At 42.7% G+C, this 17,671-nt stretch overlaps 1 protein-coding gene across 4 annotated transcripts in view; it reads right to left on the reverse strand.

Annotated features, from left to right (window-relative positions):
• LOC128749509 (vitamin D3 receptor A) overlaps window positions 1–17,671 on the reverse strand; it is a 44,946-nt gene that overhangs the window by 12,366 nt on the left and 14,909 nt on the right. For 2 of the 4 annotated variants that reach the window (XM_053849176.1, XM_053849177.1), the window contains exons 3-6: window positions 8,184–8,347; window positions 6,823–6,970; window positions 5,969–6,099; window positions 830–1,014 (exon numbers count right to left, since the gene is read on the reverse strand). In XM_053849176.1, the coding sequence (XP_053705151.1) occupies window positions 830–1,014; window positions 5,969–6,099; window positions 6,823–6,970; window positions 8,184–8,223 (504 nt within the window). In that variant the 5' untranslated portion in view covers window positions 8,224–8,347. Of the gene's footprint in view, window positions 1–829; window positions 1,015–5,968; window positions 6,100–6,822; window positions 6,971–8,183; window positions 8,348–13,288; window positions 13,904–17,671 lie in introns of those variants that run through there. The other 2 variants (XM_053849179.1, XM_053849178.1) reach the window with 2 other exon arrangements.

Here is a 17,671-nt window from a genome sequence, read left to right on the forward strand (position 1 = left end):
GCGCTGGAACATTCTGAAGGATTAAAATCTCAGATGTTTTGACTCTTTTCAAGTGTGTCACACTCCAAATGCTTGCAGGTTTTGCATGCATAAAAACATGCCTGTCTGTTGAGTTCCGTTTCCTGCAATTAAAATGAAACACCAAAATCCATCACATTATTTCTGTCTTCCATCTCACTGCAGCAGGACGGCAGTGGCAAACCCATGTAACCAGAGTCCTTCACTGCTCATGATGATGCCAACTTGCTTGGATTCTGATCGGCCTCCAGCTACACTGACATTATTTATGATGCATTCAAAGCAGCAACTATACAAAACATTTGAAGAAAAATGTTCAACTCTAAGCTCAATGGACGGCGCAGTAGCAAGTTGAAGGGTCTTCAGAGCCAACACTGACACTGCAGTGAGTCAAGTTGGGACCAAATCCATGGAGCAGCTGGATTAATAATGTAGTGACTTGGAGAGTGAATTTCATATATAAACTGACAAGCGGGGGGGTGGACAGTCAGCTGCGGGAAACCAATACCAAAAAGGTGAGGGCAGAAAAGGAGTCTGTAGGAGATGACATCTTAAAGGTGAGGAACAAACCCATGAGACGGAGAAAGTAGTGGACGGGTCAGGAAAGCTTCGACTTGCTCAAATCAAATTCTGTGTGCTTGATGTGTGACTACAGGTCAGATCAGATTTTATGTTTCCAAACTCAAAAGACACCCAAAAACAACAACATCTGATCTGTTGGAAGTTGTGGAAATAAAGCAGTGTTTTTGTGTGTTTCCACATGACCGAAAGTGAGGAACACGGCGATCCAAGCCATCAACCCTGGCCTCACCCTAAAGCGGCTGAAGTCGGAGTAGGAGGCATCGTAGGTCTTGTGGTGAGCTTCCACCAGGCAGGAGATGATCCGAGTCTGTTCCTCATTCAGTCGTGGCTTCATGGCCTCCCTGGCTGCCTCCTCCTCCTTCCTCTTCAGGATCATGTCCTTCTTCCGCTGAACCTCCTCATCAGTCAGAATAACTGGAACAGAAAGGTCAAATGATTAAACCAGATCAGCAGCTCACTGAAAATAACCAGTCAAACTGTCGCGATCAGCCCTCCGCCAGCTGACCTGAATCAGAGTTCCATTCGTGAAAGCAAACAAGGGGAGAAACGGGAAGACATGGCTGTAAAACAAGAATCTTCAGATCCTTGTGAAGTGTGTTAAAAGCACACATTCAAGTGTCATGTGTCTCTCACAGCGGATGTTCCAGCTCAGGATCATTGTCAACATCGACATGCTTATGTTGAAACATCTCTTCCACATCTGGCTGACCTGCAGCACGTGCTGGATGTGCAAGTGCCTTTTGCTTTATTCATGCAGCTCCAAGACTTTACATGACACTCTGGCAGCACCAGCGCATCTTCCATGTATCGTGGAGCTTTACATTTCTTTAGAATTCACAGAACCTTGAAAACAAATGGATGATAAAGTCTATGGACTATCGACTAGTAACCATCCAGTCGGATAAACAAAACAGGTAGAAAAGAATTGTTTCATTTCGTTCATACAAGTAGTCATAATAATCCATCAATAATTCATCAATCCTACACTCACTCAGTCACTAGCCAAAATTACAGACAAATGTCTTTTTCATGCGAGTAGAAAGAAAATTGGAATGGTGTGTGGGCCACGCAGTGCTCACTGAAGCAAAACCCAAGTAAAAAAAAAAATACAGCTTCATTTTGGGAGAACACCAAACTGTCACAGTGGTGATTCAGGTACGTCTCGCCCCTGCTGAAGTTTAATAACTGACCCCCGAATGCCTCGACCCGTATCGTCCTGTTGACTCACTGCCACAGTGACCGCTTAGCCATGAAGCGCTCAACTGTGCAGGCAGACGGCCCGACTGCCAGACTTACCACCACTGCCAAAATGAGACAGGCCCTGAGCCATGAGGTCACTGTGTGTGCTGATCAGACGGAGAGTCTGAGTGTCCAGCATCTTCACAGCAGCGTTCTATTCATTCACTTTTCATGGACTTCAAATATAGCCTCAATAAATGTCACCATTTATTTAGTCTGTGTGCATACGTCGCTTTAAAAGCAGATCGAGGCCTTGTTAAAGCACAACTTACATGGTGGGCAATCACAAGAGCAAACTTGTTTTCAATATTCACACAAAATGCACAAATACAAGATAAAATAGCAGGCTACTTCAAGAGCAGTGGATGAACAGTCATTTTGCATTGCTTCAAATATATATTCAAGCTGGGTCCAAATACAGGGTTGTTATAATTTGACCTCTGGAGGTCCTACAGCCAATTGCTCCTCACTAAGGTCAATCGACTTGCAGGACTCCTGAGGCAGTTTGGGAAGCCAAGCTGAGTGCAGCTCTGGCACTAAGGCAAGGATGGAAGGCAAGGAAGACCATAAAAAAAGCAACACCCTCAGCCAGAAGCAGAGATGCTGAAAGACAGCGTTACGGTGCCAAAAGGCAAAACAGTACACAGGCGAGGCAGGCTCCTGTTGACCTTGACGTGAAATAATGTTGTGGAGATTGTCAAGAGGTGGACCCCGAGAACAAGCCAAGACTGAGGGGTGAAATGAGGGAATCAAAAGTATGAACACAGCACATGGTTCTTGGTCAGAAAAGAGGATGGGAGGTGGTTTTTTTCATGAGGATGCTGCAGCCTTCACTTGCAGATCTCTCATGTTCCCAGCAGCTCTGTGGTCACCTGCTCCATCGACACCAGTGAGAAGCTGGACATGTTCAACCATAACAATAAGCTGAACTGTTGTTACCGAATGTACATTCATCTGTAGCGCTGTGAAGCAGCCACTATCAAGGACAGAGCCGAGGCATATGGGGCACAAAAAAATATCGGAAACTGTGTGGAGGAGAGGAGACTTGTGCGGATATGACAGGCTCCGTCTCTGTGTAGACGGGGTCTGATCATGAAAGGCCAGCATGGGCATCCTCTTCCTGAACATCTTTCTGCAGATGACAAGACGCATCGGGAGGAGGCCCCGGGGCCGTCCCAACAACAACGTCTACTGGTCATAAGTGTGTGCCAATGCAGTGTTTTAACAGCCATAGAATTACATGTGTGAATTGTCTGACAGACGGAAGAAATCTCTTATTATTCAACTCTTGTATATCTCCCCGATTTACTCAACTTCTTCACCCACCAAATGAATTTCAGGACATTGAGTGGTGTATGTAACCTAATATTGTTAATCAGACAATTGAAAAACATGTTTTCTCTCGTAAACAACTCAATTTTTAAGCGATTCCACTCCAGGCTGCTGCCATAGAAAGAGCTTCTTGCAACCACATGCTGTGCTGATTTGGACAACAGGCGTTTTTGGCTACCGAGGCTTTGAAAGCAGCAGATGAATGAATCTGCCTACTAAGCTTTACCAAAGGATTTACTTTGCTTTCATCTCTTTTAACCTCCGGCCATTAATTAGAGCTCTGGCGCCACACCAAAGTCATTTCTTCGTCCCGCCAGGAGCCAAACTTCCAGAACCACTCCTTGTTTTGAAGACCTCCAAATAAGCAGCACGAAAGCCAGTCATGAACAGGCAGGGTTTGGTCAACGTTTGGCACCGAGCATTGAAGTCACTCTTCTCGGGCAGGGAAATGTTCTTTTCTTACCTGTCGCTCTGAAGCCAAGTTGGAGCCCATTTAGGCAAGAGTCCACAAGAAACAACAGACTATGAAAGGGACAACTTGACCACCCGGCAACGCTTGGCACAACTAGCACAGTTTACCAGCAGAGCTCCGCTGTTTGCAAAGTTGACTAATGGGATGTGGTAAGACACTTGCATGGTCAAAAAGAGACTTGAGAGAGACGGATAAAAGGCAAAGCACAGGCGGAGAGAGTTCCTAATACCCAAAATAAAAAGTTTTAAAAAGTGACAGTTTGAGTCAGTCACAAAAGAGGCATGGGTTCCCGGCATTAACCAGTCTGAGAAAGCAATTAAACACCAGGCAGTGTTGACTTGAATTTTTGGTTTTATAAACGTCAGGATGGATTTGTTGGGGGGTAAACATTTCGGCTCGCACACACACACACACCAAAGGCTGAGATTTGAAAACATTACCCAGAAGCTTCATTGAGATCGCCCAAGTCCACATTTGTGTCACTCCGAAGTCTACACAACTATGCAGCCCCTGAACCATTTATCTTTTACCATTTAGCCAGTGCCAGCTGAGACCAATTTAGCTACTAATGGTTTTCCCTGTAGTTTCCTCCCCACGCTTGAAAACTTCCAACTTCACAGAAGCAGCAGATTAGTTTTCAGATCGCCGTTATACCACATGATGCAATGACTCCATCACTTGTGAACAGCGGCTCACAAAGCCATGGCCAGGTCTCCACATCACTACTCAGATTTTTGGAGCAGGTGCACATTGAAACATGAACAGATTTCATCTTTATATGAATGATTCATGCAACATAATTTGCATTTGTAAAAAATAATTCAGAGACAATGTAGGCTTGTATTTTGTTGTGTCAGTGCACCACAATCCTTTCCATGCGGGAGCGGAAACCCTGCATTTAAATCATCCACCTACATAACCGAGACAGTTGAGCCAGCTGTCAGCAACAAGTGATATGTAACCCATTCTGTGATTGACAACACAATCCCAAGAGCACCTCTAAGATATACCTTGGAATCTAGACCTGCCAGTCCTGCAAGTTGTCTGGCCAACAACAAAGACAGCACGAAGACAGTCAAAGCCCGCACTCTGTTGGCAGACTCTGGAAACGCTAAACATACAGTAGCTATTCTATCATAAGAGAATGTAAGGATATCAATACATTTGATTCTTTTGGTGTTTTATTGTGGTTGTGCACATGCAGTGCGTTGCTGCTTTAATGTTTCGTGTTCAATGTTGCTTTGCCGCTGTAACAAGCAAAAGTTCCCTATCGTGGGAAGAATAAAGGCCAACATATCTTATAATATGACTGAAGATGAAATGCCAGCACAGCCACGACCAGACATCATGACCACAAGCTGTTCATTTCAAACAAGATCACTCAGTAATGCAACACTTTCACATTCAGTCCTGCAGTCTAGCACCAAAAAAACCCTCTTGGTTGATGATCTTTTTTGTCCCTTACAAAATGACAATCTGACCCAAGTTGTAGTAAAGGAAAGGAGACACCGAATTCCAAAGACCACGGCAGAATCAAGAATGTGAATAAGGGAGGCAAAGAGAGGGCAGCGCCGCAGGAGACGCTTTGCCTCTGAAAGACCGAGTGAGGGAATTCAATCATTAGACGTCCAAACCATTTCAGAAAGCTTCCACCGATTCTAATCCTTTAGCAAATATGCACCAGCCACAACAAACAAAGACTGAACAGAATACACAGCATCCAAGTAGGGGGGTTCTGATGCATCGCACCGTCCAGCTGGCAGAGATCACAGAGGGCACACACACAAAGACTGACACGTATCTTCTTAATCTGTTGATACTGAAGCAGACACACAAAAGGCTTCTATACTGCTAACAAAGATCAGAAAAAGCTTCAAGAAAAAAAAAGCTTTATCAAAACGCGGATTGTAAAAGCAGACGCTCATATTTTCATTCAGGAAATCTGTGTATAAACACATGAATTAAAAAGCTGTAAACCTGTTCTCCAGGAAATGTCATACTTTTTCCAAAGTTGAATGACGTATGACACATTGCACAGCTTCTTGCACAACAAATATAAATGTACACATTTTGGCTTGGTATCAACGGGGGACCATGCATTTCATAAACATGCTTTGAATACATTTGAAAGAAAATGGGTAATGGGAACATTGGAAAGATTCCCATAATCAGACCAAACACACACATTTGACATTGTTTTTTAAGACTTAAATGTTGAGTATGACCAGACTCTTAAATTATGGTTCCTTAGATGCACTATAATACCAACTATTAATCGGGGGATCTGACGAAAAAGCATTAACATCACAGGCAGCGTGGACTTACACTCTTTCATCATGCCAATGTCGATGCAGCGTTTGAGGCGACAGGCTTGGCAGTGACGCCGGTTGTCCTTAGTGATGGTGCAGCTTCCATTGAAGGGGCAGGTGAAGGAGGCTTTACGCTTCATGCTGCGCCTAAACCAGCAAAAAAAGGACATTGTGAACTAGGAATGCTCATATACATGGTGGATATTTTTTTCCAATGAGAAATCCATGTTTTATGCATCAGTCAGGCAGAAGGAGAATCATGTAATGTTTGCATAAATGGCACAGGAGGCGGGATATGGGTGAGTGACAATAGAAGCATGAGTCATGTTTAGGCCAGGACAGAATCCATGAATAAAAGCCATTTTAAATGATAATGCCAGTCAACCATCAAGCAGGGTTGGTCTATACAAGTGGTACACCGAGAGGAGTCGACTTCATTCCCCAGCTTGTGCAGGGAGGGTGTGTGACTGGATGGCCAGGCACTGCAGCAAAAATGAGAGGGTGTGGCAGCACAACTCCGTCTCACATGATGGCCAAGGTGTTTGAGCCTTCATCAGCACCACCATCTGACAGACTGAAAAAAAACTCAGCCCCTTGTTTTAAGGTCAATTTAAGACCTTGACTCTCTCAATAAAACATTGTTTTGGTATGCTACCACCAAAAAAAAAACGAGACTTAACAATGTCTCTCTTTTTTTTTTGTAATGATCGTGGAACTTGTGGGTGAAAAATGAGGTTTTTGCAGAGCAGAAGCATGTGGTGCAACACTGTCATTCCAAATTCAGAAGAGAAGCGATGACAAAAAAACTTATCAACTGGATTTGTGAAACATGCGTTTGAATGATATCACTGGAAGAACTCTGACACCAACCTGAAGAATCCCTTGCAGCCCTCACAGGTCATGGCGTTGAAATGGAAGCCGGTGGCCTTGTCGCCGCACACACCACAGATTCGCGGGGCATTGCGATCAAACTCATCCGGTCCAGCCACCGACGTTGTCACCGTCATGGGCTCCATCACTGAAGAGGACAAACCAAAGAGAAGATTGGGATTTAGCCAGACAACAGGCTTTCAAAACCGCTGCTGCGTCTAAAGCCTCGGAGGCGCGTTGGCTCTTATATCAACAGGTGTTGAGCATTTAGCATATTCAACAGCCTCCAACAGACACAGGCAGCAAAACACACAGGTGTACACAATGAGATTCTGATGCCAAAAAGTGTGGATTACACAGATCTGTATTATGAGTCTTTCCCCACTGTGGGACAAATAATGGAAATCTAATCTGATGACATGGACGAGTCATTGTTGAGTCAGAGATGACCTGAAAAGGCCTTTGGTTTCAAGCATTCAAAGAATCCAACGTAACTTCTCAAAGGTCTTTCTATGAAGGACCAAGAGTCCAGGGGCAAGAAGAAGAAAAAAAAGAATAATCTAAAATCATGTTTCAGTTTGCGGAATTATTACCATTTGCTATTTTGCATTGTAACTCAGCTTTAAAGATCATGTTTTCTGTGTGACTGTTCATTCATAATATGGCCTTATTTTAACAGCAGTTTATGCAAGGACACGTTTCATACAATCACCTAGTTCTTGGAAGGTGTCCACAAGGTTGAGAGTCAAAGTAAAGAAACCAAGAAGATACTGTATGTACAGAGAGCTGGTGTTATTGTTTTAAAGATCATGTTCTCCAAAAGCAAACGCACTTGGAGAAACTGTAGCCATCCGTGAGAGCGGGTGAGGTCATTTGAGGGGAAGACAACAAAATGAGGACAATGAAAGGAGGGGGTCCACGCCACGAACTTAAGGCACAGCAGGAGATGTGGTCACGTGGCCGCAGAATATAGCGAGAGGGGAGCTGCGTGCTTGGAAGTAGGACTGAGATAATGTCAAATGAGGACAAAGCGATGTGTTCCTCAGTGAAAAATAAGGCAGTTTAGCGCAGACAGCACGTACGAGACGATGGAGAGGCGGAGAGGTGACATGGACAACCGGACCCATCATGCCATTTGAGGCTCTCACCAAAACGGCACACCAGGGCAAACAAACAGAAAAATCAGTCCATTATTCATCACGGCTTCAGTCATTCTGACAGCCAGTAAATAATGGAAAATGTCTAAAACGGAGTCATGGCGTGTCTGATAACTGATCTGCATAACCATGGACACTGAAACCAGCCGTTTCATTAGAGGATTGACTGTCAACAGAATGGACATAGCTCAGGGTTGTAATTACCTTCTGCTGGATTCATCGCCTGCTTGTTTTCGGCTTCCATTTGTGCGACAAAAAAGAAAAAAAAACCCTGACCACCCTATGAACAGGGTGCTCTTGTTGAAGGTCTGATTTGTTTGGTAATTCTCCTGGACATTCGACTGCTGTTCATCTTTTACTTCAACGGTCTAAAACAAAGAGTACAAAATAAGGACTGGTCATCCAACATTCCTGAATTCTAAAGCTGAGATAGCACTTTATGATACAATATTGTCCTTTGTTTGTTGCACAGTCAACAAAGGACATGCACAGATAGACCCCTAGTGGTGCTTGAGCAGCAGCCAGGTTTCTCTGCATGAGAAAAGTGGCCCCTTAAGAAAAAGAATTCCCACTAATGTACTTCTGACAAGGCATTTATTTGAGTTCTTGAGAGAATCATTCCGCAGTGGATTTCAACGCTTTACTGCCATGTTTCAGCATGGCTCTTACTTCTCGAGTGAGTAAAGACTCATTTGACAGCGACATCCTTTGCAAAATAAACAGAGGTTGGATGCCAGATCCTCGTTTCAGGCAGTCAAAATAATATCTTTTAAGATTCTCGCAACCAACTGGTATATAGCGATCACAGTGACCTTGAAATTTGCTCTAAAATGGATGGGTTCAATTAGCTTCACAGCACTGCTAAGCCCATTTGAAAAAACATGGCAGCTGCTTAAACACCTTCTTTATCCTCCAGTAGAAAAGACTCCCATATTAGAGACTCAAAACTTGCTTGAGCTTGGCTGGATCGAAGCCAGGCAGCATACATAATTATACAATTGTTTGTTTTTTTCCGCAACCCATTTATCTTCTAGTTCCAACCTTGAAACGACATCACCGTGGACGGACCTTGCTGACCTCAATCTGAAATAACATTCTTTGCAACCACAATTAGCTGGTAACATTTCTGAACGGCACTGAAACTATACGTGGATGGTAAATGAGTCAGAGCTAATTGGTCGCATCCCAGCAGCAGAAAGCCTTTTCAGGAACCACTTGGTTCTTAGAACTATTTGCCCAACAGACAGAAGAGGAGCGAGTGGTGACGTCACCGCTGCGTCACTGAGAAACACATTCAAAACACAGGGCGAGGTTAACAGGAGAATGTTTTTGATAATCATGAAATAAATGTAGAGATGCTTTAGTTCTGTATGTCTCCTGTAGGTGTCGACCATGATCAGATAGGGGCACAGCAGGATGCATGTACATCCTTCACACTCCTCCTTAACGGTCCACCTTAAAAGGCGGGGTATTCCTCGACAGATGGGTGAGGCAGCGCTGAGTCACACTTCACCTTGAAAAAACTACTATGCGGAGCTAAGCGCTGGGATAGCGCTGCCTGTGATGGGCTTTTGTGGTCAAGGCTTCAGCAGTTGACCAACGGCAATCCCGAACACACAGTTTGAAGTTGGCTGGTTTCAACTGCCCATTGAAGGGATAGCTTTTCCCAGTGACATGGCTTTACGTGCGGAACGGGCAGGGGAAAACAGATAGCGTTGATTTGTGATGTCGATAGCTTGAAATATCGACACGATAGCGATCGTTCACCACATCGTGAAACAAACATTCCTAGAACTATCCGATGTATGTCTAGACTCCAGCTGTGGGAAAGAACAGTTTACTCCAGAAATGTATCCCAAATATGGAGCCATAGAGAGTAAAAGTCTCAGGGGGAAAGTCCTCACACGATCATCTCTGGTGCGCGATAACAAGGCTCAGTCCAGCATGAGCAGTGATCTGAAATTTGAACCCCTTGTTACGCACTACGGAGTATGGCGTCGCGTCTGCAGCAAGAAACATACAACTGCCAGTGTATGTGAACACAGCAAATGCAATTGATGGAATATACATTTCAATTCAATCTATCGTCGAAACCGAGTTGGCCCAGTCACAGACCATTATTATTTAAAGTATACTTAAACTCAATCATGCAACTATCATTTTACTATACATTTTGGATAGTAAAATCATTCCATAGCTGCCAGACTGCCACCACACAATACGTCTCAGCCTCCTTCGTCCTATAGGCCCAAAGAAAGTGGACTTTCTTTTGAAGCTCAGCAAGATGCGCTGCCAAGTCCAGCATAGGGATGGGTATAGATGGGGCCACGGAGAATAGAGTCCACTGCTTGGGGGGGAGAAAGAAAAGAGCGGTTGAGTCTACGGTCATTACAATAGAGCATGGCCTACTTTTGGTACTTTTGACACCCGCAGCCACAGCGGGTCTCATGGAGTTGAGCAACATAAACGACACAATACAGCGAAGATACAGCTGGTGTCAAAACCAAGCTTCAACACAACACTGGAAGTTTCCATCTGAGTCATTTAAGATCTTGCTTTGACACGCTGAGAAGAACCTAAAGAGTTTTAGATTCCAGGACCCGAAACATTAGAGTGCCTTTTATCCTTTAAGGCCTCAAAACCATGTTTTCCTCAGTGCATCAGCAACATTATTCATCAAGCACGATGGGTGTCTCACAAGAGTCTCACTTATCTTCTTCAGAACTCCACTAAACACAAGCAGCTGAATGAGATTCTTCTGATGTTGCACGTTCTGTTCAAAATGTGTTTGTAGTAGCCACGGTGACTTGAGACGATCAGCTGGTTTTAGCTAAATCCCTGTGAGCCGCCTGGCTTTCTCCTGTTACACTCAACCTGAGGAAATGTGCATGCAAACATCGGCTCCACATCAGAATCCTGTATGTGTCCCACGTCAAAAACAACTCTCCTAGTACACGATACACTGAAGGAATAAAAACAACCACTCCAGAAGCAGGATGTGGCAAAGAGAAAAGCTCCACAAATGACTTTTCCTCACTCATCAGATTAAAAGCTCCAGTGGTAACTTTGGTTCACTCACGCACCAACGTATTTATGGCTGTGAAGACTGCTGGCATCCATTACCCAAACTCATTGAGAGTCACATTTGAACATCTCAGAGAAGAATCACAATGACAACTAGTTAACTAGTCTCTCAGTTCAGCATTCTTCAGGGTTCAGTTCAATGGAAAAACTCTTTTTCTTAAAAGTGCAACACAAACTGAGCTATTCACAAATTATTATTTACACAAAAGCAGTATTTTCAAGCCAAGTTACATGAAAAAAAAAAGAGTGAGTGAACAGGATGAGCAAGTTACCGCGGATACATCGGTAGCAACAAAAATAAATAAAAGATTAAAAATTAAATTAAAAAAACATACAAAATAAATCAGGCATAACCGCTAAAAATGCAACTAAAAATTTGCAACAGAAAATGCCAAAAAATACATTTGAATTTGCATGGCGAGTACAGTACGGATGTCAATGCATCTTTTGGTGTGGCAGCTCACGGTCATGCAGCAATATTACATATTTTCAGAGCTGATATTTCATACCCATTTGTTCACAGGTTGCTACATAAACAGTATCTAACGGCAATTCAACCCAAACATACTTCCGAACATATTCGGGATTGTATTTCCACCCGGGCATGGCCTCCTCCGGTGCTATTCCGTCGCCCATCCACAAAGTTTTATACTTTAGACCTTGTTATTAGGCGGACGATAAAACTGAACAGGCCGTCGGACTGCTGGCAGCCTGACAAGGAGGGAGCACGGACCCACGAGAGAGAGTGAGGGAGACAGAGAGAACCTTGTAAAGAAAGGAATGAAGCAATGAAAAAAATGGAAATGAAATGGAAAAAACAAGGAAGTAGGAAAAGTGAGGAGTGCCTAAATTGGGAGAAGACAGAGTTAAGAGGCCAGAGGCAGATCAGTGGGTGATTTATGGAAATGTGTAAATATGTGAATGGGAGTATGAAATCTGACAACAGTTTTTTTTCCCCCTCAAGTGCCACCCACGGCTCAAATTGTCAGCTGTTCTTAGAGAATGGCACAGTGGCAGGAAATGGACTCATCTTTTACAGCTGTTTTGAAATTCCGACCGCTGTGCCAAATTAGTTTCTGTTTCCGATCTCAAAATGAATAATGCTAATAAAATCAGAATAAAAATAAATTCAGCTTTTCATGGTTTTTCCAGGCGCCCTTATTGAGTGGATGTGACAACTAATAATAGTGAAACAAAAGAGCCGCTACTTGTTTTGGCCATCGATGTAGGAAGACGAATATTGCGGCTGATCCAGAAATAAAGTCCTTGAGGTGTTTTGACAAAAATAAAATGGCTTTAAGCCACTCAGATTTTAAAATTCATATAAACCATGATATTCACAATCTTCTGTTTGTTCACAAAAGTTCTGTTTGTATTTGCAACATGAATAACATGAATACCTGTCAGTTGACTCGATGAAGCACGCTAGTCCTGATGAAATGACATTTGACTAAAGGTCCCATGACAAACTATATAATTCACTTGGGTGTTTCAGAAATTGCAGATGGAACAGCAAAGGGTTGAAAGAGCTTTGATTTTTGTTTTTACCACAACTTCTGAGGGGTTGTCAGCTCCATGTCAACACACTGTGGTGAGCTGCGAAAATTCAACATGCAAATCCAGTCTCTCAAATGTGCATAACATTGGATAAAACACATACTGATGCACAAGATAAACATGAACGTAACATGCTTCTCATGATTCAATTACACTGTAATTACACATGTAGTAATTCAAATGCAAATGCCTTCAACCGCAGGAACCGTGGAATTTCCATAATGAAAGGACGGGAGTAAACAAAGCACTCGCAGTCCGTGCACACACAGAAGAGGTGTGGTTTAGTCATGCAGGATCATAACATTGTTGTTGACAGCTGACCCAGTCTATGTGCATGAGGTCAGTAAGACGGCAATAGACAATGTCAAGACCTACAGAAGAGATAAACATGGTGACGGAGAAAATGGCCCACCCAAGACGCAGGAGCAGCCAGTCAAATATTACTTTTAACCTCACATTCACAGAATAGATAAAAAATGACTCTCCAAAAATGTTCATGAAGTAGTAAGATGCAAGTTTTTATTTTAAGATCTAAAGCAGCAGGACTTCTTTTCTATCATGATTGGCTTTGTTTTATAGACATCTTTCTCAGTCACATTGGACTTACAAAATGATATGTAATACATCTGTATTTCTGACCATAGCAGGCAGTTGCAGCTACCACTGACCTTCAGTGCTCTGAAAACTCTTCCTCCATGTGTTTCCCAGCAGCCAAACACAGTAGCAGACACTTGACACTCCTCCAGCAAAAACACCCCAAGGTCCACTTCACGCTCTTCCGTTGCCTTTCTTCTGTACTTTTCAATCCACTGTCCAGAATTCCCAAAGTCCCAAGGTTTCCATTTAAATAAATTCCAACAGACAACAAGCTCTTTCCTGAGGTGGCCAGCGTCACCTGCAGTTGTGTCAATGCTTACATGTAGTAGGGGCAAAGGCCAATGAGGTGAAAAATGAAGGGTAATGATTAACCTGAATAGTGGGGGCAACAACAGCCAGGACAAACTCCACAAATATAGCACAAGCCATCAGAGACACGAGGAGGCTAAACAGGGTCAGAAAAAAAGAACCATGGCGGCGACTAAGAGAGCAGCTCCTCACACAAACACAAGAGCAGAATACAAAAGGATCAACCATATTTAGGAGTCCGTTTTCGCAGCAGTACCAGTGAGAGCAACAGCACAAAAAAACAACAAACACAACAAGTCAGAACAAAGTTACCCGGCAACTTTTAACAACACTTATATTTAGCAACCTGCTGCCTGTTCAGTCAAAAGTCATGGCTCTGGATGCTGCTATCGGTGATCATGGTTGATACAAGATCAGTCTGTATGAGCGCTTTTCTACAATTCACCCTATGTTACAATGAATTTTCAAGAAAAATGTATTGGCAAAATCTATTTTTGTTTATAATCTAATGTAATGACTTAACTCATACAGAGACTCTTCTGAGTAAATTCTAAAATGAAAACCAAAGGACGATTCAGCACCGTTTTCTCATCGCTTTGATTCAGAAAACATTCTGATCCCCACACCTTCTCAACACCTGCTCCTGGCTGTCGTCACAATAATATTCTGCGGCAACATTTAACACGGTAAACAGGAGCGGGACCTATGCTGTGGAAGTCTTTTTCGTCGACATTTGACCTACATAATAAGTTAGAGTTCTGATCTGGTGACTCTTTGATGTGGGATGAAGGCCACGTGACATTGGAATGCTGTGGGGCAAGGGAGTTTAGTATTGAGACCTTCTGTCTGACAAAGAACAAATAAAGCCAATACCAACAGCTCATATATATATATATATATATATATATATATATATATATATATATATATATATATATATATTGTTCGCTCTCCAGACAACACAGAACAGGTAGGAGTTCCTGGTCCACTGATCCCACTGATGCACAAGACACGTGGCAGCTAGGATGAGAACAACAACAACAAACATGGAGGAATCCCTGAACAAAAGCAAACAAAAGCATCTGTTTGCTTTTGTTCAGGGATGTTTTTCGCTACACAATGGCCAGGGTTTCCACTACTCGGAATGGACTTGAAATTCTTATAAAAACAGAAATTCTTATACAAATATTTAAGACATTAAAAGAGCTTTAGTTTAAATAAGGTGATATAAAAACTTGAATATAGCCACCATCATGATTTATTGTGCTGTTGTCAACAGACAGACAGACAGATAGACAGATAGATAGATAGATTTCCAGCAGCATGACGGGTGGAAACATAAGAGCAAGTAAAAAAAACAATGCTACAAATAAGATAAGAAAAAACAACAACAGTCCAGCATGTGAATGTGTGTGTCTCGAACTAAAGTGCATGTGTGTCTATGGTGCGAGTGTGTAGTGAGTCCAGAGTGTATCTGTCCATTTTATCGTCCTCCCCGAAAGTTGTTGAAGAGCCGAATGGCGTGAGGGAGGAACGATCTCCTCAGTCTGTCTGTGAAGCAGGACAATGACAGCAGAAACAGCTTTTAAAGGGCTCTACATTATATTAAAGCCAAAGTACTTCACCACCGACAACCACAGTGGTGTGGCGTTTTTAGGTGTCACATCCAGAAGCATGATCCACTTTTTGGATGAGAAGTGGAAGGTATCAGATCGGACTCAATCGATCCTCAAGGCTGCAGTATCAGGATCGGATGGTACTGAGCCATTCTTCCGATGATCCAATGATGTCTTCAATGGTGGCTCCTGAGCCGATCTGACTTACACGCTGAACTATCAACAGGAAGTCTACTTCCAAAAACATACACACAAACTATGTATGATCGAGAATTTGGTGGCTAGCTAACAGAGGACAAGCCCCATGTAGAGGGGTCAATATCAATGATTCTCTTAGCTGATGAGCGCCTATTTGTCTCACACGATCAACCTCATCCTCATCCTTCTGCGCTGAAGCCATCATTGTGCAACTGCAGTAAGTTTAAAATTTATTTGCCGTACGTGCAAAAGAGAAAAAAAACAATTCTATTTTCGACACAACTGTGCTGTTACAAAGCATTTCAGTCTTTGGAAGTAAAGGGTCTGAGAGTTACTGGGTCACTTGCTCTTTGTGGGAATTTGTCTGCATATTTTCAGAAATTGATCATGAAGTACAAATATGACCTACATACTATCATCAACTGGGTGTTGTAAAAAGACAACAGTCCAAAGGTTGTGGTTTCCTCATGGGTAAAAAAAGAGTCCAAGTCTTTTTCGAATACTTCCAGTTTCCATATTGTCGCAATAAAAGCAGAGTGTCAAAACTAACATATTGGCATGATGAGGTACAAAGGTCTTCATAGCGCATATGCCGCTTCCAGAGCCACTTTTAGCCCTTCAAAACAACCTCTGAACACTTTCGTTTTCGGAACAACTGCTTATTAAAAAGTGCTCCACCAGATGAGGTTAGTGTGGCATATCGACAATATTTGAAATTCCAGCCTGCTGAACCACAAACACATGGAGCCATTACGTAAGGAGCATGCAGTGCTAATCTTTTGCTTTTAAGTTTCCAGTTAAAAACAAAAGTGGACAAGTTGTTCTAGCTCCCTCTTATAAAATCTTGCTCAAACCGCAGTTATACAACATAGGTTACTCCATCTCTACATTGTTCTACAACTCAGTCAGACGACATGATGACACCTCCATTCTCTTCATTTTATAATGGAAAATCCTGTCATAAAATGTGTATCGAGTACTCAGGAACATGAGTCCTTATGTCTTTGCATGTAATTCTGAACATTTGCTTGATAATAAATACCAAGGTTAAGTCATACATGTACGTTTGTCTGGGGTATTGTGCAGTCAGTGCAGTTTCACATGCAGAACTGAACATTGTGACTGCTATATACCTCTTAGACGTATACCTCTTTAAACTATTTTTAACCCAAAATAAACAGATAACAGCAGCGCTTCATAAAGGCTAATAGCCCGAGGCAGCGGGTAGAGTTCAGGGACAGGTAAAGATAACCATCAAGACACTGCCAGAAAACCTTCGAGCTGTTCAAAGGAGGAGATATCAGTGTGACAGCTGTCGGAGGAACGAAGAACGGCGTGCCAAGGCGCCATACATGGCAGGTGTTGCAGCATCTGACTGAAGGGAACGCAGAGGTTGAAAAGAAAACCAGCTAGCAAATACAGAAAAACACAGGGTTTCTGTGGAAAGGTGCAGATTTCCCCACACTAGTGGTAAACATTTGACGGAGCCACAGTCAAATTTTTAGTGAGGATTTTCAATGGGTGTCCCTTGCTGCTGGTAGAGCGTCACTGGAGCAATAGTTTTTCCTATTTGGTGTAACTTAATTCAGAAGATTAAGTTTGTTTTTCAAGGTGCACCCAGGGTCTTATGGACTCTATGCATCAGCGGACAGTTTCACAGACATGACCTTTGCATACTCAAGTAGCCAATGACTGGTCCTCGAACTTAACGTCAGTCAGAATCCAAGAATCTTGACGTCTCAGTCAGAAATTACCGTTAAGTCACATGGTTTCTGTGTTACACTAACTTGCGAGCTGAAATGCAGCACATTTTATCGAGGAGACAATGGGTGTTGTTTTTATGACGCCGCATCCGTCATTTTTGGGGTTCAGCTTTTTGAGCGAGGCACCGATTTAAATGTAAATAAATATTGCTTACATACAATACAAAAATAAAGGACACAACACAGTGCCTTTTGAAGGGAAGTGCCTCTCAATTTCCAGGTTAATGTGCTAAGATAGTGTCACCTTATAGCAGTGCTTCTCAATTCTTTTCTGTTGCAGGAAGAGGAAACATTTCCCGCCGCCCAACTCTCCGCATCCTCTGTAAATGGTATAATTCGTCTATAAAATGATCATAAGCACACCTCCGCATAACACTGAAAAGAAAAAAAGAAAGTCATATACAGCAACTTACAATAAATAATTTGTTTTTGTCTGAAACAGAAAAGACTTAAAGTGCATCAATTTGCCTGAAATTAAAAAAACAAAAATCATGGGTGGATGTGCGATCACTTTATTCTAGTTCTGAGGTCACATACTCCCCCTTGATATTGCTCCACGCCCCACTAT

The sequence above is a fragment of the Synchiropus splendidus genome, chromosome 18 (genome assembly GCF_027744825.2).
Source record: "Synchiropus splendidus isolate RoL2022-P1 chromosome 18, RoL_Sspl_1.0, whole genome shotgun sequence".
Lineage (NCBI taxonomy): Eukaryota > Metazoa > Chordata > Actinopteri > Syngnathiformes > Callionymidae > Synchiropus > Synchiropus splendidus.